The following is a 22,500-nucleotide window of genomic DNA, read 5'->3' on the forward strand; positions in this document are numbered from 1 at the left end:
TGAATTGGTCTTCCAGGTTCAAGCTCCTCCGATGGGCTTCAACACCTACAGCATCACCCTGCTGCAGAAAAGCCCTGCCCCACCCCCACCCCAGCCTGGAGCCCCGCCCTCTATCCAGAATAAGGTTAGAGCCCAAAGCAGCACCAGGAGAGCACCTGAGACCCAGAGTCCATCTAGAACCAGGTCTGAGTGTTTCCTTTTCCATCTAAAACCAGAAGTCCATTTAGACTGGCTTCCTGAACCTCTAAAACCAAATGCATTGTGGGTAGCAGTCGACCGATGGTGGATTTTACTGATACCCGGGTTGGATTGTACTTTAAAACAGATATTATATAAAAAACACAACACTGCATGTAAAGTGGTACTGAACTTTATCACAAAAATAAACAGGACTGAATCATAAAAATATGCGAAATGAAATCAATATGATTATAGTAATAAAGTCTCCTGTTTAAAAACAGCATGTGGTGTCAGTGATTCGCCTCTAGAGGCCGCTCTCGTACTGTATAACACAATAGTTCTGTATAATTCTGTTCCCTGCTTCAGAGTGCAGGACAAACCCAGGTGTGTTCTGTTTCAGTACCTGAAGGTGACCTTTGACACGCAAACGGGACTGCTGAGTGGACTGATCAACCTGGAAACAAAGCAGGCCATCAAACTAACACAGAACTTTTACTGGTCTGTCTCTCACACACACACACACACACACACACACGCGTGCACACAAGGTTTGATATTAGTGTGTGTGCAAGTGATCCTTGGTTTTAATTGAGTGTGTGAGCCCCATGCTGTTCATGTTCTTACTGTGTGTGTGTGTGTGTGTGTGTGTGTGTGTGTGTGTGTGTGTGTGTGTGTGTGCGTGCGCGCTGCAGGTACAATGCGAGTGTTGGTAACTGGGACAGCCTTCAGACCTCCGGAGCTTACATTTTCAGACCAAACTCATCCACACCTTTAACGATTAACACAAAGCCTGAGGTCAACACAGTTCAGGTAACACACACACACACACACACACACACACACACACAAAGTATAATAAACAGGTGTAATAAACAGGAAATGTGTGTGTGTGTGTATGTGTGTGTGTGTGTGTGTGTGTGTGTGTGTGTGTGTGTGTGTGTGTGTGTGTGTGTAGAACTCTGTGGTCCAAGAGGTGAGACAGCAGTTCAGTCCATGGATGTCTCAGGTCGTGCGTCTCTACACCGAGAGCAAACATCTGGAGCTCGAGTGGACTGCAGGACCAATACCGGTCAAGTAAGAGCAGACACACACACACACACACACACACACACACGCTCAGCAGGAAAGTTAAGGTTTCAACACAGTGTACACCCTTATTCTGTAATTACGTGTGTTAGGTGATTTAAGGTGTGTGTGTGTGTGTGCGTGGCGTAGTGATGGTTTCGGGAAGGAGGTGATTACTCGTCTGGACTCGAGCATCGAGTCAGAGGGATATTTCTACACTGATTCTAACGGCAGAGAGATCCTACAGAGACGGTAACACACACACACACACACACACACACACACACACGGTACAGCTCAGGTCACGATTATTTGTTTTGTCCAATTAGGAAAGACTATCGGCCCACATGGGACCTGAAACAGACGGAGCCGATTGCAGGCAATTATTATCCAATCAACACTCGCGCCTTCATCAGGGTGTGATGCATTTATTATTTATTTATTATTTATAGTTTTAATTCTTTATTTTCATTTTACAGTTTATTGGTTTTGTGTGTGTGTGTGTGTGTGTGTGTGTGTGTGTGTGTGTGTGTGTGTGTGTGTGTGTGTGTGTGTGTGTGTGTAGGATGAGCAGAACCAGATGACGGTGGTGACTGATCGCTCTCAGGGCATCAGCAGTATCTATAACGGTTCTCTGGAGATCATGGTGATTTATTTAGGCTCCACCTCCAATGTTCTAACACACGTGTGTGTGTGTGTGTGTGTGTGTGTGTGTGTATATGTATATATATATATATATATAAAATCTGTGTATGTATTTGTGTGTAAATATCTGTGTGTGTGTATGCATGTTTGTGTGCATGTATGTTTATATATATATATATATATATATTGTGTGTGTGTGTGCATGTGTATATAAAATCTGTGTATGTATGTGTGTGTATATGCGTGTTTGTGTGCATGTATGTTTATATATTTATATATATATGTGTGTGTGTGTGTGTGTGTCAGGTCCACAGGCGGTTGCTGCGTGATGATTATCGAGGCGTGGGTGAGCCTCTTTCTGAGCCGGGAGATTATGATGATGGTCTGGCTGTACGTGGACGTTTCCTGTTGGCTCTGACTCCGCCCAGCACCGCAGCCGACACCCACCGCCCACTCGGCCAGGAGATGGTGTTCCAGCCCACGCTTTCCTTCCAGCAGGGGGCGACACACAGCACCACCCTACAGGTACTTTGTTCTACACCGTACACCACTATTGAACATCCTATACACCAGCGCCACCTGCTGATTATATAACTAATCATCATACATGACCACACCTCTCAGTCTCTCAATTTTTTTTTTCCTGTCCCTCTCTCATTCCTCCCCTGTCTCACTTTTAATCTCTATCTTCCTCCCCTTCCCATGACTCTTTCTGTCTCTTAGTTCTCAGGGTTGAGCTCAGCACTGCCCCCTGCTGTTCATGTTCTCACTTTGTCTCAGTGGGATCAGGACTCTGTGCTGCTTAGGTTGGAGCATCAGTATGAGCGCTCAGAGAGCCACGCCTACTCTCCCCCCATCACTGTCAGTCTACAGGTAACACACCTACTCCCCCCCCATCACTGTCAGTCTACAGGTAACACACCTACTCCCCCATCACTGTCAGTCTACAGGTAACACACCTACCCCCCATCACTGTCAGTCTACAGGTAACACACCTACTCCCCCATCACTGTCAGTCTACAGGTAACACCTACTCCCCCATCACTGTCAGTCTACAGGTAACACACCTACTCCCCCATCACTGTCAGTCTACAGGTAACACACCTACTCCCCCATCACTGTCAGTCTACAGGTAACACACCTACTCCCCCATCACTGTCAGTCTACAGGTAACACACCTACTCCCCCATCACTGTCAGTCTACAGGTAACACACCTACTCCCCCATCACTGTCAGTCTACAGGTAACACACCTACTTTCCCCCATCACTGTCAGTCTACAGGTAACACACCTACTCTTCCCCCATCACTGTCAGTCTACAGGTAACATGCCAACCCCCACCCATCACTCCTGTAAAAAAGTATTTCCCTGAGTAAATTAAATGAAATATCTCACATGCTTTGTAAGATTATTTTCGTTACACCATTTTACCGTGTGTGTGTGTGTGTGTGTGTGTGTGTGTGTGTAGAAAATGTTTTCCACTCTGGACATTGTGGGTGTGTCTGAGATGAGTCTGGGAGCCAATCAGTGGAAAGAGGACATGAAGCGCATGCAGTTTAAAGCCAACAGTATATACACACACACACACACACACACACACACATACTGATGATATTGTATTTAAAAGCTAATGTAGAATTTGTAATATTTATTACACAGTGTGAATATTTAACTTTTATTATACTGATAAATGTAAATAAGGATTCTTCAGTAAACTTGTTATATTGTACTGTTAATAATAATGTTGTGGTGCTGTAGGTGAGCATGTGGAGCCCCTGCGGGAGCGCGGGAGAGACCCCTCACCCTGGGAGATCACACTGAAGCCCATGGAGATTCGCACTTTCCTGCTGAGATTGCGACGCGAATAAACAACCAATCACAGAGCTCCGTCACTGCAGCAGCAGCCAGTGAGTTCACAACAGCAGCCAATCAGAGACGATGCAAAAACAGAGACACAAATAATGAACACTGAGAATGTAATCAGAATTACTGTCACATGTCTCGAGGACTTTTAGATTCTGTCTATTACCAACAAGTAGTGGGTGTGGCCTGGTCCTTTAGCCACGCCCACTCAATCAGGACCTTTAATTCAAATCATTTACATTTTATTATTGGATTTTGATACTGTTTTTGTAGAACTGATCATGTATGGATTTTAGCACAAAGTGAGCTCTGTACCAGGACACACTTCTCTAATTCAATCCTCTGTCTCTCGTTAACACATGCACCTGTGTATTACCCACAATGCACTGCTCCTGTTCACACTCAGATCTTCTACAGGAACTAGGAAACTCAACCCAGCCTGCAGCAGTGCATTGTGGGTAAATGTGTGTTTTAAACAGTAGTGAGCAGCTGCTGCGTGTAAACACTGGACTCATGAGTGCAGGTGCAATATATTTTACAATGTTTATTTTTCTACTTTTCTTAAATTCTGTTCCAATAAATTCACTATTTAGTTATGTCTGAACAAACTCCTGGACGTTTCCTTTCTGTATTTATTGCATTTAATCATCACAATCTGAACTAAAAGTGGCAAAATAATAAACACAATAAAATAAAATCTCACAACTGAAGCTGGAAGTCACGCAGAGTGAAGGAGCCGAACATTTACTGCGGCCTAAAAACAAAAACACGACTTCCTTTAGGACCCAGCGCTCCTCTGACAGTCACTAACCAATCAACTGTCCACCACATGACCACCTCAGCATGAGAGGATCACGTGAGAGAAGTAAAGCTCTGATCATCATCATCATCATCATCATGCTGTCTGCTCTCCTGCTCAAGGCTCCTGCTGCTCGGCATCATGGGAGTAACCACACTTATCTCCATATGTGCAGGTTCCCTACAGAGACACATCATACACAATTACTGTTCACCACATCCCCATTACATTAACCACACCCTCGTTAATATTCATCACATCCCCATTACATTAACCACATCCTCATTAATATTCATCACATTCTTGTTAACATTAACCACACCCTCGTTAATATTCCTCCCGCCCTCATTACATTAACCACACCCTCGTTAATATTCATCACATCCTCATTAATATTCCTCACATTCTTGTTAATATTCATCACATCCTCATTAATATTCCTCACATTCTTGTTAATATTCATCACATCCTCATTAATATTCCTCACATTCTTGTTAATATTCATCACATCCTCATTAATATTCCTCACATCCTTGTTAACATTACCCACACCCTCATTAATATTCCTCACAGCCTCATTAACTTTAACCACACCCTCATTATAATTCATCACATCCTCATTAAAATTAACCACACCCTCGTTAATATTCCTCACAGCCTCATTAATATTCATCACATCCTCATTAAAATTAACCACACCCTCGTTCATATTAACCACAGCCTCATTAAAATTAACCACACCCTCGTTCATATTAACCACAGCCTCATTAAAATTAACTACACCCTCGTTCATATTAACCACACCCTCGTTCATATTAACCACACCCTCATTATAATTCATCACAGCCTCATTAAAATTAACCACACCCTCGTTAATATTCCTCACAGCCTCATTAATATTCATCACATCCTCATTAAAATTAACCACAGCCTCATTAATATTCATCACATCCTCATTAAAATTAACCACAGCCTCGTTAACATTAACCACAGCCTCATTAATATTCAGAAACTTGTTTGTGATGTAATAGTCACCTTGCGGAATTTCTTGCAGGGGAAGTGTTTTAGCTGAGAAAAGTCTGTTATTTGGTTCTTCCTTTTGCCCTGAAACTTCTTCCTCTTATCCTCCAGCTCACAGGATATACCCCCCCTACACACACACACACACACACACACACACACACACACACACACACCCTGAAAAGATGCCGTACACTGCTGACATCACAGAATAGTATCATGTGTGCATTATGTATTATATAGCATGGTCTGTATAAGTGGTGTGTGTGTGTGTGTGTGTGTGTGTGTGTGTGTACACTGACCCGGACCTGGCACGTGCTTTAGGACCCCAGTTAGCCTGAGGATTCTCCTGGAAGCGTGTGAGGTGACGTTTACGTGACTGAGGGTTTGCATCGTCTCTCACATCAAAACAAGCCTGAACACTGAAACACAGAGGAGCAGCATTACTCTGTGTGTGTGTGTGTGTGTGTGTGTGTGTGTGTGTGTGTGTGTGTGTGTGTGTGTGTGTGTGTGTGTGTGTGTGTGCACGTGCGTGTTTGCATTTCTCACGTAGGTTCTGTGGTGAGAATACGGAACGCTGGACTTGTCTCTGATAATCTCTCTCTCCTCACTGGGTTCTTCTTTTCCTACACACACACACACACACACACACACACACACACGGTGATTTAAACATCATGGTATAACAGGAGTGTTAGAAGGAGTGTGGATTGAAACACGTCCACGGAGATTGGGTTGTGGGGAGGGAGGAGAGTAAAGTGTGTTGTGTAGGATATAGAATGTAGTGTGTAGAGAGTAGGGTATAGTGTAGTGTATAGAGTAGGGTATAGGGTACAGGGTGTAGAGAGTAGGGTGTAGTGTATATGGTACAGGATATACGGAGTAGGGAATAGGGTAGTGTAGAGAGTAGCATGTAGGGTACAGGGAGTAGGATGTAGGGTACAGGGAGTAGGGTATAGGGTACAGGAAGTAGGGTATAGGGAGAAAAGTATAGGGTACAGGGAGTAGGGTATAGGGTACAGGAAGTAGGGTATAGTGTATAGGGTGTAGAGAGTAGCATGTAGGGTACAGGGAGTAGGGTATAGTGTAGTGTAGAGAGTAGCATGTAGGGTACAGGGAGTAGGGTATAGGGTACAGGAAGTAGGGTATAGGGAGAAAAGTATAGGGTACAGGAAGTAGGGTATAGGGAGTAGGGTATAGTGTAGTGTAGAGAGTAGCATGTAGGGTATATGGAGTAAAGTATAGGGTACAGGGAGTAGGGTATAGTGTATAGGGTGTAGAGAGTAGCATGTAGGGTACAGGAAGTAGGGTATAGGGAGTAAAGTATAGGGTACAGGAAGTAGGGTATAGGGTAGTGTATAGAGTGTGGAGAGTAGCATGTAGGGTATATGGAGTAAAGTATAGGGTACAGGGAGTAGGGTATAGGGTACAGGGAGTAGAGTATAATGTAGTGTATAGGGTGTAGAGAGTAGCGTGTAGGGTACAGGGACTAGGGTATAGGGAACAGGGAGTAGGGAACACTGACCCAGCAGCGCATGATGTCCCAGAGGACTGCAGAAGGAGCGTCGGTCTTCACTGCGTTTTTACAGGCGTGAGATAGAGACACTCTGTAACCTGCATTCAACACTGCTGACCTACAAAGATCATCACCATCATCATCTTCATCTACTGTTACCCAACAGATTAGAGTGTGTGTGTGTGTGTGTTACCTGAACTGTAGCATGGAGGGTGTGTTACAGTGCAGGGTGCTGCTCAGCTGGTCCAGAACATAGTACAGGGGAACATCCTGTAGCTCCTGTAGGAGAACATCAAGGGATATTTATTTATTTATGACTGATGCTCTTAGTGCAGCTCACTGCACACACACACACACACACACACACACACACACACACACACACACACACAGTAGTAATGTCCTGACCTCAGTGATCATGCTGAGAATTCCTCGATGCGTTTGGAGGTGCCGAAGCGAGACGGGTTCCCCGAAACCGCACTCAGAACCTTCTGAACAAACGCAACATCGTGGATCGGTTCTGCCCAAATCGGACCTCCGAGCTAGTGTGAGACAGACACACACACACACACACACACACACACACACACACACACACACACACACACACACACACAGTGCCTTCATTACATTAACCAGTCCTGTACTCATAATTCAATTCTCAACAGGGAGGAACTAACAGGAAGTGTGTGTGTGTGTGTGGTGTGTGTGTGTGTCAGACCTGATGTCTCTGACCGCAGTGTGAACATAATTCTCCAACAGGAGGTCCTGTAGCAGCCGAGTACTTCATACTGTAACACACACGCACACACACCAACACCATTAAGAATCTGGGTGGAATAATACACTTTTATCTTCATAGATTAATAGCTCAATCATGTATATTTATAAAGACACGCCCCCACATCCTCCTGTGTGTGTGTGTGTAGAGAGAGAGAGAGAGAGAGAGAGAGAGAGAGAGAGAGAGAGAGAGAGAGAGAGAGGACACTTACTTTTTCCCTTGGCATGTCTTCTTGCCCATTCTCTGCAGATGGTACGCTCCACATCCAACACAGTTATACACCAACGCCTGCTTACTACACACACACACACACACACACACACACACACACACACACACACACAGCTGTTAGTCTCGCTCTTTATATTTGTATCTAAAAACACATATGCACAGTATATATGTTTGTGTACAGTGGGGTGTGTGTGTGTGTGTGTGAGAGAGAGAGACCTGGCTGAGTTTTTGACAGTAGCCTGCCCGGTTCTGACCCGAATGAAGACCCGTATGTAGAAGTCAACACTAACACTCAGTAAGGGCTGGATGTAGCGCTGATGGACGTTAGCACGCTGATCCAGACTGTGCAGGATGATCCTCAAGGCCTGCGCGCGCACACACACACACACACACACACACACACACACACTTGTACACACAGAACTCTTTCTGACTTGCTGCTGTAAACACCTGAGTGTATGCCTGTAGCCACGCCCCCCTCCACAGTCAGGTGGGCGGAGTCTCACCATCTCGTGGCAGTATTTGGATTTGATGGAGACGGAACCGTATTTGCTGTAACACGTCTCTCCGCTGTTTCCCGCCATCACGGCCATGTCTGTACACGTGATACACAGGAGGCCTGCAGGAACAACATGCAGGATCACGCCACAGCCAATCACGTGCCGTTTATACCCACACGTGTAAAAGCTTCACGCAGTACCTTTGAGGAAATGGGCGGAGCTGTGACTCACCTCCATCACTAACAGCCTGAACTGCAGCATCCAGGAAATGGGCGGGGCTCCCGTACGGGTCCAGATCGATGACATCATAGCGGGCGTTCTTCGCTCTCGCCTCGTACATCAGCATGCTGAGGAGAACAATCAGTCAGTCTGTCTGTCTGTCTGTCTGTCTGTCTGTCTGTCCTGCTGTGTGTGTGTGTGTGTGTGTGTGTGTGTGTGTGTGTTACCTGGCGTCTCTGTTCTGCGTCTCCATCAGGTGTGTGAGGTTGTTGTGGTGTATGTTGCGTGTGATGAGCTCAGCAGCCTTCGCTGAGAAGTCGTTGGCTGTGACTCGTTTTAGCCCCGGCACCTCGAGAGCGAATCGGACGGAGCGCAGGCCTGAAGCGGCCAATCCCTCGAGCACACACAGCCCCTCCTCACAGCGCTCGCCCACCACCGCCGTCCTAAACTCCGCCTCCTCTGTCTCCTCACGCTCCACCTCCCTCCCAGTCGTCTTCTCCTCGTCCTCCGTCAGGGACACCACCACTCTGTCCTTCTCCCCGGGGACAAGGATGCGTACTCCTCTCTGAGCCAGCGTCTCTCGCACAAACTCCGTCAGTACTGCACACCTACACACACACACACACACACACACACACACACACACACACACACACACACACACGGTCGTTTATAAATCTAATTACTTATAGCCCCGCCCCCTAACCTTCAAACATCAATACACGCTCATTATAATCACATCATGATGGTCAGTTAGAAGCAGATGAAGGTTTCCTCACGTGAGGTCTCTGTTAAACTCCTGCACTGGATTGTAGAAAACCTCGTTAGCACCAGGGAACAGGACAGATGCTCTCCCCTCCTTCACCAGTGTCTCTCCAGGTCTCAGGCCATGTCCTGCTGCATTCTCAGACACCACACCCTCCGTCTCCAGCGTCTCTCCAGGTCTCAGGCCATGTCCTGCTGCATTCTCGGACACCCCACCCTCTGTCTCCAGCGTCTCTCCAGGTCTCAGGCCATGTCCTGCTGCATTCTCTGTCTCCATGGTCTCAAAGCGTCTAGTGAAGTGAGTCTGTCTGGGTGCAAGTCGTCTAAGTAAATGTGAGGAGCGCAGTGCTGTTAGAGCCTTACACAACACCCACCTCACCTGCATACACCTGAGACAGACACACACACACACACACACACACACACACACACACACACGTGACTTAATGATGTATATGTGATCTGTCTCAGCGCTCTTAAAACCACACAACATCTGCAGCCCTGTCTGAGAGGAACCTACAGGAACCTACAGCAAATACAGGGCCTACAGCTCTGTACTCTGCAGAACCAGTTTCTGAGAATCGACTCATTTGAAGTGAATCGACTCAGTGGAGAGCGGAGATGTCCTGACTTCTACATTAACTAAAATAAAAAGAAATAACACTGTATATTTCTCCTTCCTCATGTCAGCAGAACCTCCATGAACATCACCTTCATCTCCTTAGAATTAATAAATAAATAAATAAAAGGGTCTGAGATCCATGTGCTTAGGCACGCTAACTAACTAGCATTAGCTCCAAAGCTAACAGGAGTTCAGTCAGTAAACACTGACATGGAAAATACTTAATAATTTACTCACCCAGCTGATAAACACCCTGAGATTTATATACACACACACACACACACACACACTGTAATAACCGGGAGAACTTCACACACACTCACACTTTCTCACACACCACTCTGTACGCTGATTTACACTCTCAGGGGTCGCGTCTTAATCCGCACACTCCTGCCCTTCATAGTGCACAGAAACAGTTGTAGTTACAGTACCGCGAGCGCACTACCTGTCTAGTGCAGAAGTCTGCGGATTGAGAGCGACCCATCGAGGGCAGTGTGGCTAGGGAAGCCTCAAAGGATCAAAAAGACGTATTTCGAAAAGCGTTTTAAATGTTAAATGTGTGTGTGTGTGTGAATATATGTTAATATTATCACAATAAAATCTATTTTGTAAGCAACAATGTAAATAATAAAAAATATTTGATTAAATATTAGTCCACACGAGGGAGCTCTGAGTGTGTGTGTGTGTGTGTGTGTGTGTGTGTGTGTGTGTGTGTCTGAAATTTCTCAGAAACACGTCTTATCCCCTACATTCCATCAGATTGTCTATTTATAAACCACACAGGACGAAATGTCAAGCATAGGAATCACACACACACACACACACACACACACACACACACACACACACACACACACACAGAAATACAAACGCACGCACACACACACACAGACACACACACAGACACACACAGAAATACAAACGCACACACACACAGAGTAAAATAATCTTTCCAGCTAAGGTTTATGAAAGATATACAATAGAATTTACAGTGGAGTTTATAGTATCATTTAAATACTGGAGTTTATAGTGGAGTTTAAATACTGTAGTTTATAATGCTATTGTACTGGAGTTCATACTGGAGTTTATATGTTTGATGCTGCAGATGATTATATAGAGGAAAAGTCAAATACAATATGACTGTAGAACTTTATTAAAATTGAAAGATTTATTCTTCTCATTCACACAATGGACACCACACACACACACACACACACACACACACACACACACACACAGCTGTAAAGGAGGTGTGTTATCAGGGGAAGATAGTGTGGTGGTGAGTGTAGGGTAAGTGTGTGTGATGGGAACGCAGCCTTGTAAGGAAGTAGAGGAGGAGGAGGAGGACGACGATGAGCAGCAGCTCTGCACCGCTGGCCATGTTTAGAGTCTCTCAGCCATCCTGCACTGCCACAAACAATGCCTGCTTCTGCTAAATTTAAATCTGGACAGCTTATCTTCCTGCTCTCACTACGCCACGCTCACTCTCCCTCACCACACACACACACACACACACACACACGCACACACACTCACACACACTCACACAGGCACAGGATTCTCACAGGTGAGTGTCTCTTTACACTTTCATTCACTTTTATTTTCTTACAAATTCACCTCTAACAGGTTTTCAGCTCAGGACCTCTCCCAGGCTGGGGTTTCCAGATGTTGATGTACATTCCTGCAGATGTTAGAGATGTTCTGAACTTCTGATGTAAAGAATTTGATGTAAAAATAATCTGTCATAGAAGATCAGATGTGAGGAAATTGATGTAGAGGATTTGATGTATATGATCAGAATCAGAATGAGAAAACTTTATTGATCCCATAAGAAAATAGTTTGATGCAGTTACTCACAGTAAAAGACGTAACATCTGATGTAGAGAATGTGATGTAAAGAATCTGATGTATATGTCCTACGGTTGTAAATCTAATGTAGAAAATGTAATGTTCTAAATCTGATGCAGCGGATATGATGTAGAGAATTTAATGTTGTAAATCTGATGTAGAAAATTTTAAGTAATACTCATGTAGAGGATCTGATAGTGAGAATCTGATGTAATTCTGATGTAGAGGATCTGATGTAAATAATTTAATGTTGTAAATCTGATGTAGGGGATTTGATGTTAATAATGTAATGTAAATATATTGTAAGGTATCTGATGTAGGGAATGTAATCTGATGTATATGATCTGATGTAGAGGATCTAGTGTGAATGCTCTGAAGTAGAAGATCGGATTGAAAGAATTCCATGTTATATATCTGATGTAGAGAATTTAATGATGTGGATCTAATGTAAGTCGAGGAATGACTGAAGTAGAGGATCTGATGTATATGATCTGATGTAGAGAATCTGAGGTAGAGAATCTGATATAGAGAATTTGATGTAAATCTGATGTAGAGAATCTAAAGTAAAGAAGTTGATGTAATTCCTATGTAGGTGAGAATTTAATGTAATTCTGATGTAAAGAATTTGATGTTCATCTAATGTAGAGGATCTGAGAAAGAGAATTTGATGTAGATAAACTGATGTAATTCTGATGTAGAGAATTTGATGTAGAGAATTGTATGTTGTAATTCTGATGAAGAGAATCTGTTATAGAGAACTAAATGTTGTAATTCTGATGTAAAGAATTTGATGTTCATCTGATGTAGAGACTTTTATATTGTAATTCTGATGTAAATCTGACGTGTAGGATCTAATGTATGGGAACTAACTGTGGAATAGTTGATTGTTGATCTGATGTAGAGAATCTGAAATAGCGTAGTGTCACAATATTGTAAATCTGATGTAAAGAAATTAATAAAGTGCACATTGTAGATTGGATGTAGTGGATCTAATCTAAACTATGATATATCAAATATCAAAAAGTTTATTCAAAGTAGTGGATGCAGTGTAATGGATCTGATATAATGTGTCTGATGCAGTGGATCTGATCCAGTATTACATCACTCAAAGGTTTTATAGTCCTTTAATAATAAACAGTGAAGTTTAATAACCACACAGTGATCAGACTCAGACACCAGATACTTTTGAAGTTGGAGTGAATCAGGAGATCAGATCTTTAGATGTTTCATGGTTGTGTTGGACACAGAGATGAGACAGAGATGAGATAGAGATGATGTGAGTCGCAAGGCCTTTTTCTTGTCCTTAAGCTAAAGTTATTTAAGGTTTAACCTCTAAAACACACACACACACACACACACACACACACACACACACACACACACACACACACACACACACACACAGGGCTGTTCAACCTCTCTGCTGTTTCAGTGTGAATCCTCCCTCAGATACGTCCTCAAATCTCAACATGAAAATGAACAGAGACCGAAACCAGCATTTACTATTTTATCCTCCTCTCTAATGTTACTGTGTGTGTGTGTGTGTGTGTGTGTGTGTGTGTGTGTGTGTGTGTGTGTGTTTGTGTTGTATTTGTGCTGTGTTGATGAGTTAGTGTTGTGTTGGCCTTCTGTTGATGTTATAATAATGTTGTATCAATGTTGTATTTGTGTTGTGTTGGTGTTGTGTTAGTGTTATGTAAATGTTGTGGTGTTGTGTTAGTGTTGTATTGGTGCTGTTTTAGTGTTGTGTTAGTGTTGTTGTTTGTGTTGTGTTGGTGTTGTGTTAATGTTGTGGTGTTGTGTTAGTGTTGTGGTGTTGTATTTGTGTTGTGTTAATGTTGTATTAATGTTGTGGTGTTGTGTTTGTGTTATGTTTGTTTTGTATTTGTGTTGTGTTAATGTTGTAGTGTTGTATTTGTGTTGTGTTAATGTTGTGGTGTTGTATTTGTGTTGTGTTAATGTTGTGGTGTTGTATTTGTGTTGTGGTGTTAATGTTGTGGTGTTGTATTTGTGTTGTGATCAGCACACACACACACACACACACACACACACACACACACACTAGTGAAACTAATGAACACAAACTGTCTCTGTTCCAGGAGAAGACAGCAGGAGATCAGGCATAAAACACCTCCTCAGGTAACATGGGACCATCAGATGCTCTGTTCTTCCATCCTTTATCAGAGAAACTCGCTCTGTTCTTCATCTTCTTCTCCCCTGAGTTCCTCCAGGTTGCTGCTGGAGGCTCCACTCTTCATGAAGCTTTAGTTCCAGTCAATCACACAGAGTCCTGTGCAGGTAGCTATGAGTGTAAGGAGGGAGTGATCCTGCCCATATGGAGGCCAGAAAATCCTTCGTTTGGAGACAAGCTGGCGAGAGCCACCATTTATTTTGTGGCGATGGCCTACATGTTCCTTGGGGTCTCCATCATTGCTGATCGCTTTATGGCATCCATTGAGGTCATCACCTCGCAGGAGAAGGAAATCACCATCAAGAAGCCGAACGGAGAAACCACGACCACCACGGTGCGCATCTGGAACGAAACGGTGTCCAATCTGACCCTGATGGCTTTGGGATCGTCTGCTCCGGAGATCCTGCTCTCGGTGGTGGAGGTTTGTGGACACAACTTTGAAGCAGGTGAGCTGGGACCCAACACCATCGTGGGCAGTGCCGCCTTCAACATGTTCGTCATCATCGGACTCTGTGTTTCCGTCATTCCGGACAGCGAGCATCGCAAAGTCAAACATCTCAGAGTGTTCTTCGTCACTGCAGCTTGGAGCATCTTCGCCTACACCTGGCTGTACATGATCCTAGCTGTGTTTTCTCCAGGGGTGGTGGAGGTGTGGGAGGGGCTCCTGACGCTCTTCTTCTTCCCCATATGCGTGGTGTTTGCGTGGGTCGCAGATCGGAGGCTCCTCTTCTACAAATATGTTTATAAAAGGTACCGAGTCGGGAAGCAGCGAGGAATGATCATCGAGACGGAAGGAGGTCCGGAACATCAGTCGAAAACTGACGTGGAAATGGACGGACAGATGCTCGGCTTTCTCGAAGGAGCTGTGGAAATGCCCGTGGAGATGGATGAGGAGGAAACCAGGAGAGAATTGGCAGGGATTTTAAAAGACCTGAAACAGAAATATCCAGAAAAAGACATGGAGCAGCTTGTGGAGATTGCTAACTACCAACTTCTCAACCAGCAGCAGAAGAGTCGAGCGTTTTATCGCTGCCAAGCTACGAGGCTTATGACTGGAGCAGGAAACATCTTGAAAAAACATGCAGCAGATCAGGCCAGGAGAGCGCTCGGCACCTACGAACTGCGATCTGAAGTCTCAGAAAATGATCTCTCCTCAAAGATCTTCTTTGATCCGTGTTCGTACCAGTGTTTGGAAAACTGTGGCTCAGTTGCTATGAACGTGGTCCGGCGTGGAGGAGACTTGACGAGCACGGTTTCTGTGAGTTACAGGACGGAGGACGGCACCGCCAATGCCGGCTCCGATTACAGATTCACAGAGGGGTTCATTGTTTTCAACCCAGGTGAGACTGAGAAGGAAATCCGAGTGGAGATCATTGATGATGACATCTTTGAAGAAGATGAGCATTTCTTGGTCCACCTGAGCAATGTCAAGGTTCTGTCTGAGGGAACAAACCACCAGGATTCCATGTCCAATCATGTGGACAGCCTGGCAGGACTCGGACTTCCGTCCACCGCCACGGTGACCATTTTTGATGATGATCATGCTGGGATCTTTACGTTTGAGGAACCAGTGATGCACGTGAGCGAGAGCATCGGGGTGATGGAAGTAAAGGTGGTGAGGATGTCTGGAGCTCGAGGGGTTGTTGTAGTTCCATATAAGACAATCGCAGGGACCGCGAAAGGGGGAGGCGAGGACTTTGAAGATACTTATGGAGTCCTGGAGTTCCAGAACGACGAGATCTCGTAAGTCTTTTCATTGATTTGTTCTGAAAAGTGACACAGAGTTTTCTGTGGTGCTTCATCATTCCTGTTCTCTAAATCTTTTCATTTTGACAATATATTCACAACAATCCACAGTCAGTAGAGCTGTGTGTCTGACTGGGTGGAGTTCAAACTGACATTGGACTGGAATAAACACACACACACACACACACACACACACACACACACACACACACACACACTGATAGGAAGTGATGGTGTGGAGTAATGGTGAGGTGTGATGGTATGGTGTGATGGTGAGGAGTGATAGCATGGTGTGATGGTGTGGTGTGGTGTGATGATGAGGAGTGATAGCGTGGTGTGATGGTGTGGTGTGATGTGAGGTGTGATGGTGAGGAGTGATAGCGTGGTGTGATGGTGTGGTGTGATGATTAGGAGTGATAGCGTGGTGTGATGGTGTGGTGTGATGGTTTGGTGTGATGTGAGGCGTGATTGGATGAGTGATAGTGTGGCGTGGTGGTTTGGAGTAAGGATGAGGTGTGGTGGTATGGAGTAATGGTATGGTGTGATGTTGAAGAGTGACGGTATGGAGTGGTGGTGTGGGGTGATAGTATGGTGTAATGGTGAGGAGTGATGGTGAGAGTGATGGTGAGGAGTGATGGTGATGGTGTGATGGTGAGGTGATGGTGAGGAGTGGTGGTGTGGAGTGATGGTGAGGAGTGGTGGTGTGGCGTGATGGTATGGAGTGATGGTGAGGAGTGGTGGTGGTGTGATGGTGAAGAGCGATGGTGAGGAGTGGTGGTGTGGGGTGATGGTATGGTGTGATGGTGAGAAGTGATGGTGAGGAGTGGTGGTGGTGTGGTGTGATGGTATGGTGTGATGGTGTGGTGTGATGGTGAGGAGTGATGGTAAAGAGTGGTGGTGAGGGGTGATTGAATGGTGTGATGGTGAGGAGTGGTGGTGAACAGTGGTGGTGTGGTGTGATGGTATGGTGTGATGGTGAGGAGTGATGGTGAGAGTTGTGGTGTGATGGTGAGGTGGTGGTGAACAGTGGTGGGGTGGTGTGATGGTATGTTGTGATGGTGAGGTGATGGTGAGGAGTTGTGGTGTGATGGTGAGGAGTGGTGTGATGGTATGGTGTGATGGTGAGGAGTGATGGTGAGGAGTGGTGTGGTTTGATGGTATGGTGTGATGGTGAGGAGTGATGGTGAGGAGTGGTGGTGTGGTGTGATGGTGAGGAGTGGTGGTGAGGAGTTGTGGTGTGATGGTGAGGTGGTGTGATGGTATGGTGATGGTGAGGAGTGATGGTGAGGAGTGATGGTGAGGAGTGGTGGTGTGGTTTGATGGTATGGTGTGATGGTGAGGAGTGATGGTGAGGAGTGGTGGTGTGGTGTGATGGTATGGTGTGATGGTATGGTGTGATGGTGAGAAATGGTGGTGTGGTGTGATGGTGAGAAATGGTGGTGTGGTGTGATGGTATGGTGTGATGGTGAGAAATGGTGGTGTGGTGTGATGGTATGGTGTGGTTATGAGGTGAGATTTATGAAGATGTGTAGAACTATGCAGTATTTAAACCCATGTAGCATCCCTGTGCTGCCTCTCCATTTGATCTCTTTATACAAGTTATTCTTTCATATTTTTATCTGCTTCATCCTTTCAGGAATAAAATACAGTTGATTTCATGGTCCTCTCCTTCTCCTTCTCCTTCTCCTTCTACTCCTCCATGTACTCATCTTCAATGTGAATGGGTCAGCTCCTGTTTCTCATCATGGGTGAATGCCAAGTCTGAGAAAGTGGCACTGGATCAACAACGTTCAGCACCTGAAGAGTCTCATTTATAGCTAGGAAAATGCTACTTAAAGCTAGCATATCTTTAGGAGGATCAGGGTTAGATTAGCATCACTAATAAATTCTAATGAATCATATTAATATGTCTGTAGTTCCATCACATGCTAATCACATGCTAGCAGATGAGCTAACATAATAAAATAGCATATTATTGTATTCCTTTTTTTTACTGAATGTTCAGAGCTAACACTGGTTAAAGCGAACAATCCTCTTGCTAGGCAACAGCATGGTTTAGTTTGTGGATGAACAGAGTTGAGGATTTAATCAGCAAACAGTTAGAGTTTCGTTATTCTGTATTTATTATTTCGCAAGGAACTGACATTCTTGTGAAATCTGTAAATGATCCTTACATGAGCACGAGGTTAGTCAGAATGAGGCAGGCTAACTGCTAGCACAATGATAATGCTAAACACTTGATGGAGCTTCAGGACTTTTCCACAGCTGGAATCTCTCAGGGTTTTAGAGGAAATGATCCAAATTAAAAGTATCTTGATAGTTGGGAGTTTTCTTCCTTTGCTTGTCAGGAGATAGAGTTTCTCCTCTTTTGGACACACACACATACACACACACACACACACACACACACACACACAGACACACACACACACACCATCACATAGCAGTTTATCTGCACCATCATGTGACATTTTCCATATGAGGGAGGATATAATAAGGGCATATATGATCCAGTGAAGATAAACAGCGGAGGTCTCCGACGGTTTGAAATGGAAAAGCGCAGTTCGCTGCACATACACTTTGAAGTGCACCAGCCGTGGCTAACGCTAACGCTAACGCTCCTTATATAGCCAGGCTCTGGATGATGTTTGGAGTTTGTGAGATGTTACAGGACAGCAAGCAGGATGACATAAATCTCATACACATACACACACACACACACACACACACACACACACACACACACAAAGGGCTGCATTTTTTAAACCTTAATTAGCTTTGCGTTGTTGTGTGATTTGTATGTGTAGTACAGAACGTAATGGAGCAATAATTCTGATCTGTGGAGTGGAAAATAAATCCTAATCACAAACTCTGAATTCTGCAGTTACATCTGATTTATTACAGCTTTTACTGCACCTTCAAACTGAAGCTGAGCATCTGCAGATTACCAAACTTCACGTCCCTCCCTCACACACACACACACACACGCACACACACACACACACACACACCACATTACATCACATCAGTGTGATAAATCAGACCACTACAATGACTAGACTAGACATAACCAATCATGTGACCTGAGGCATTTCATAATAATGACTGATATGCTGTATAAATTAATAATGGTATATAACGGTGTGTGATGGATTATAATGATGTGTGAGGTGTTTGATTGTGTGTGATTGTGTATAATGTTTTGTGTTGGTGTATAATGCTCCGTGATGTGTGTGATGGTGTGTGATTGTATATAATGTTGTGCGATTGTCTATATTTGTATGGGATGGCGTATAATGGTGTGTGATTGTGTATAATGGTGTGTGATGGTGTGTGTGTGTATAATGGTATAATGGTGTGTGATGGTGTATAATAATGTGTGTGTGGTGGTGTATAATGGTGTGTGATGGTGTATAATGGTGTGTGATTGTGTGTATAATGGTGTGTGATGGTGTATAATGGTGTGTGATTGTGTGTAATGGTGTGCAATTGTCTATATTTGCATGGGATGGTGTATAATGGTGTGTGATGGTGTATATAATGGTGTGTGGTGGTATAATGGTGTGGTGGTGTATAATGGTGTGTGATGGTGTATAATGTTGTGTGGTGTGTATAATAGTGTGTGGTGGTGTATAATGGTGTGTGTGGTGGTATATAATGTGTGTGTGGTGTATAATAGTGTATAATGGTGTGTGTGTGGTGTATAATGGTGTGTGGTGGTGTAATGGTGTGTATAATGGTGTATAATGTGGTGGTGTATAATGTGTGGTGTATAATAATTGTGTGATAGTGTATAATAATTGTGTGGTGGTGTATAATGTGTGTGGTAGTGTATAATGTGTGTGATAATGGTGTGTGATTGTGTATAATGGTGTGTGATGGTGTGTGATTGTATAATGGTGTGATGTGTGTGATGGTGTATAATGGTGTGTGATTGTGTATAATGGTGTGTAATGGTGTGTGATGGTGTATAATGGTGTGATTGTGTGTAATGGTGTATAATATTGTGTGGTGGTGTATAATGGTGTGTGGTGGTGTATAATATAATGGTGTGTGGTGGTGTATAATGTGTGTATGGTGTATAATGGTATGTGGTGGTGTATAATGGTGTGTGGTGGTGTATAATGTATAATGGTGTGTGGTGGTGTATAATGTGTGTGATGGTGTATAATATGGTGTATAATGGTGTGGTGGTGTATAATGGTGTGTATGGTGTATAATGGTGTGTGGTGGTGTATAATGTGTGGTGGTGTATAATGTGTGTGGTGGTGTATAATGGTGTGTGGTGGTGTATAATGGTGTGATGGTGTGGTGGTGTATAATAGTGTGTGATGGTGTATAATGGTGTGTGGTGTATGGTGTATAATGGTGTGGTGGTGTATAATGGTGTGTGGTGTATAATGGTGTGTGGTGGTGTATAATGGTGTGTGGTGGTGTATAATGGTGTGTGGTGGTGTATAATGGTGTGTGGTGGTGGTGTATAATGTTGTGGTGGTGTATAATGGTGTGTGATGGTGTATAATGGTGTGTGGTGGTGTATAATGGTGTGTGGTGGTGTATAATGGTGTGTGGTGGTGTATAATGGTGTGTATAATGGTGTATATAATGTTGTGTGGTGTATAATGGTGTGTGATGGTGTATAATAGTGTGTGGTGGTATATAATGGTGTGTGGTGGTGTATAATGGTGTGTGATGGTGTATAATAATTGTGTGGTGGTGTATAATAATTGTGTGGTGGTGTATAATGTTGTGTGATGGTGTATAATGGTGTGTGATGGTATATAATGTTGTGTGGTGGTGTATAATGGTGTGTGATGGTGTATAATGTGTGTGGTGGTGTATAATGGTGTGTGGTGTATAATATTGTGTGGTGTGTATAATGGTGTGTGTGGTGGTGTATAATATTGTGTGTGGTAGTGTATAATAGTGTGTGATGGTGTATAATAGTGTGTGATAATGTATAATGGTGTGTGATAATGGTATATAATGGTGTGTGGTGGTGTATAATATTGTGTGGTGGTGTATAATATTGTGTGGTGGTATAATGGTGTATATAATAATTGTGTGGTGGTGTATAATATTGTGTGGTGGTGTATAATAGTGTGTGATAGTGTATAATGGTGTATAATAATGTGTGATGGTGTATAATGTGTATAATGGTGTATAATGTGTGGTGGTGTATAATAATTGTGTGATGGTGTATATAATAGTGTGTGTGTGTGTATAATAGTGTGTGGTGGTGTATAATATTGTGGTGGTGTATAATGTGTATAATGGTGTGTGATAATGTATAATGGTGTGTGTGGTGGTGTATAATAGTGTGTGATAGTGTATAATAATTGTGTGGTGGTATATAATAGTGTGTGATAATTATATAATAGTGTGTGGTGTATAATAGTGTGTGATGGTATATAATGGTGTATAATGTGTGATGGTGTATAATGGTATATAATAATTGTGTGATAGTGTATAATAGTGTGTGTGGTATAATGGTGTATAATAATGTGTGGTGTATAATAGTGTATAATAATGTGTGGTGGTGTATAATAGTGTGTGGTGGTGTATAATAGTGTGTGGTGTATAATGTTGTGGTGGTGTATAATAATTGTGTGATAATTATATAATAGTGTGTGGTGGTGTATAATAATTGTGTGATAGTGTATAATAGTGTGTGTGGTATAATGGTGTGTAATGGTGTGTGATGGTATATAATAGTGTGTGATGGTATAATGTGTGTGTGTGTGTGTGTGTGTGTGTGTGTGTGTGTGTGTGTGTGTGTGTGTGTGTGTTCAGTGGCATTAGTAGACAGAGGAGAGTAGATGTGGGATTTGTTTATCTTGGCGTTTGGCCGTTTGGTTGGAAGGGTCACAGAGAGATGATGCCCTGGAGTCCACTAAAGTTCCTTTAAATACAGAAGAAACCTGTACTGCTACTGCAGGAACTTTCTAACCCTAAATGTGTAATATACAGTGGTGCAAAAAAGTATTTATTCAGCCACCAATTGTGCAGGTTCTCCCACTTAAAAAGATTAGAGAGGCCTGTAATTTTCATCATTGGTACACTTCAACTCTGAGAGACAAAATCAGAAATAAAATCCAGAAAATCACATTGTCTGATTTAAATAATTTATTTGCAAATGATGGTGAAAATAAATATTGTAAAAAATATAAAAAAACGTTTGATCTCTGTCATTGCCAACAAACAGAATATAACAAAGTATTGAGATGAACTTTTGTTATTGACCAAATACTTATTTTCCACCATCATTTGCAAATAAATTCTTTAAAAATCAGACAATGTGATTTTCTGGATTTTTTTTTTCTCTCATTTTGTCTCAGAGTTGAAGTGTACCGATGATGAAAATTACAGGCCTCTCTGATCTTTTTAAGTGGGAGAACCTGCACCATTGGTGGCTGAATAAATGCGTTTTTGCCCCACTGTAAACACAACACGAAGAACATCTAACCAGTGACATCAAGAGATTTCTAAAAGATCTCACAAACCCCACT

The 22,500-nt window shown here is 43.4% G+C and overlaps 4 protein-coding genes across 10 annotated transcripts in view; 3 read left to right on the forward strand and 1 right to left on the reverse strand.

The window, feature by feature from the left end:
* LOC124379747 (amine sulfotransferase-like) overlaps positions 1-1,368 on the forward strand; it is a 14,423-nt gene extending 13,055 nt beyond the window's left edge. The window contains exon 7 of the mRNA XM_046840298.1: positions 1,265-1,368. The gene's annotated coding sequence lies outside the window, so the exon portion shown is untranslated. The remainder of the gene's footprint in view (positions 1-1,264) is intronic.
* Positions 1-4,349, forward strand: part of man2b1 (mannosidase, alpha, class 2B, member 1) — a 12,426-nt gene extending 8,077 nt beyond the window's left edge. The window contains 11 exon segments of the mRNA XM_046840270.1: positions 1-124; positions 581-678; positions 873-990; positions 1,136-1,254; positions 1,396-1,497; positions 1,575-1,662; positions 1,811-1,891; positions 2,197-2,415; positions 2,614-2,763; positions 3,359-3,458; positions 3,649-4,349. The exon segment at positions 1-124 is cut by the window's left edge and continues 59 nt beyond it. Of these exon segments, the coding sequence (XP_046696226.1) occupies positions 1-124; positions 581-678; positions 873-990; positions 1,136-1,254; positions 1,396-1,497; positions 1,575-1,662; positions 1,811-1,891; positions 2,197-2,415; positions 2,614-2,763; positions 3,359-3,458; positions 3,649-3,758 (1,309 nt within the window). The 3' untranslated portion in view covers positions 3,759-4,349.
* An 18-nt stretch (positions 4,350-4,367) lies between these two features.
* trmt1 (tRNA methyltransferase 1) lies at positions 4,368-10,600 on the reverse strand. The gene is given in 16 exon segments (XM_046840284.1): positions 4,368-4,732; positions 5,588-5,702; positions 5,875-5,994; positions 6,122-6,198; positions 7,098-7,206; positions 7,282-7,367; positions 7,497-7,525; positions 7,528-7,630; positions 7,810-7,879; positions 8,081-8,164; positions 8,317-8,465; positions 8,607-8,719; positions 8,832-8,947; positions 9,047-9,427; positions 9,599-9,973; positions 10,444-10,600. Coding segments are annotated over 15 exon segments (1,986 nt in total). The 5' UTR covers positions 9,970-9,973; positions 10,444-10,600; the 3' UTR covers positions 4,368-4,669.
* A 919-nt stretch (positions 10,601-11,519) lies between these two features.
* The window catches only part of slc8a1a (solute carrier family 8 member 1a), a 22,026-nt gene continuing 11,045 nt past the window's right edge, over positions 11,520-22,500 (forward strand). For 4 of the 7 annotated variants that reach the window (XM_046840273.1, XM_046840272.1, XM_046840274.1 and 1 more), the window contains exons 1-2: positions 11,520-11,773; positions 14,154-15,988. In XM_046840273.1, coding sequence (XP_046696229.1) covers positions 14,199-15,988 — 1,790 coding nt within the window. In that variant the 5' untranslated portion in view covers positions 11,520-11,773; positions 14,154-14,198. The remainder of the gene's footprint in view (positions 11,774-14,153; positions 15,989-22,500) is intronic. The other 3 variants (XR_006924496.1, XM_046840271.1, XM_046840275.1) reach the window with 1 other exon arrangement.

This window comes from Silurus meridionalis, chromosome 26 (assembly GCF_014805685.1).
Source record: "Silurus meridionalis isolate SWU-2019-XX chromosome 26, ASM1480568v1, whole genome shotgun sequence".
NCBI classification, from domain to species: Eukaryota; Metazoa; Chordata; class Actinopteri; order Siluriformes; family Siluridae; genus Silurus; species Silurus meridionalis.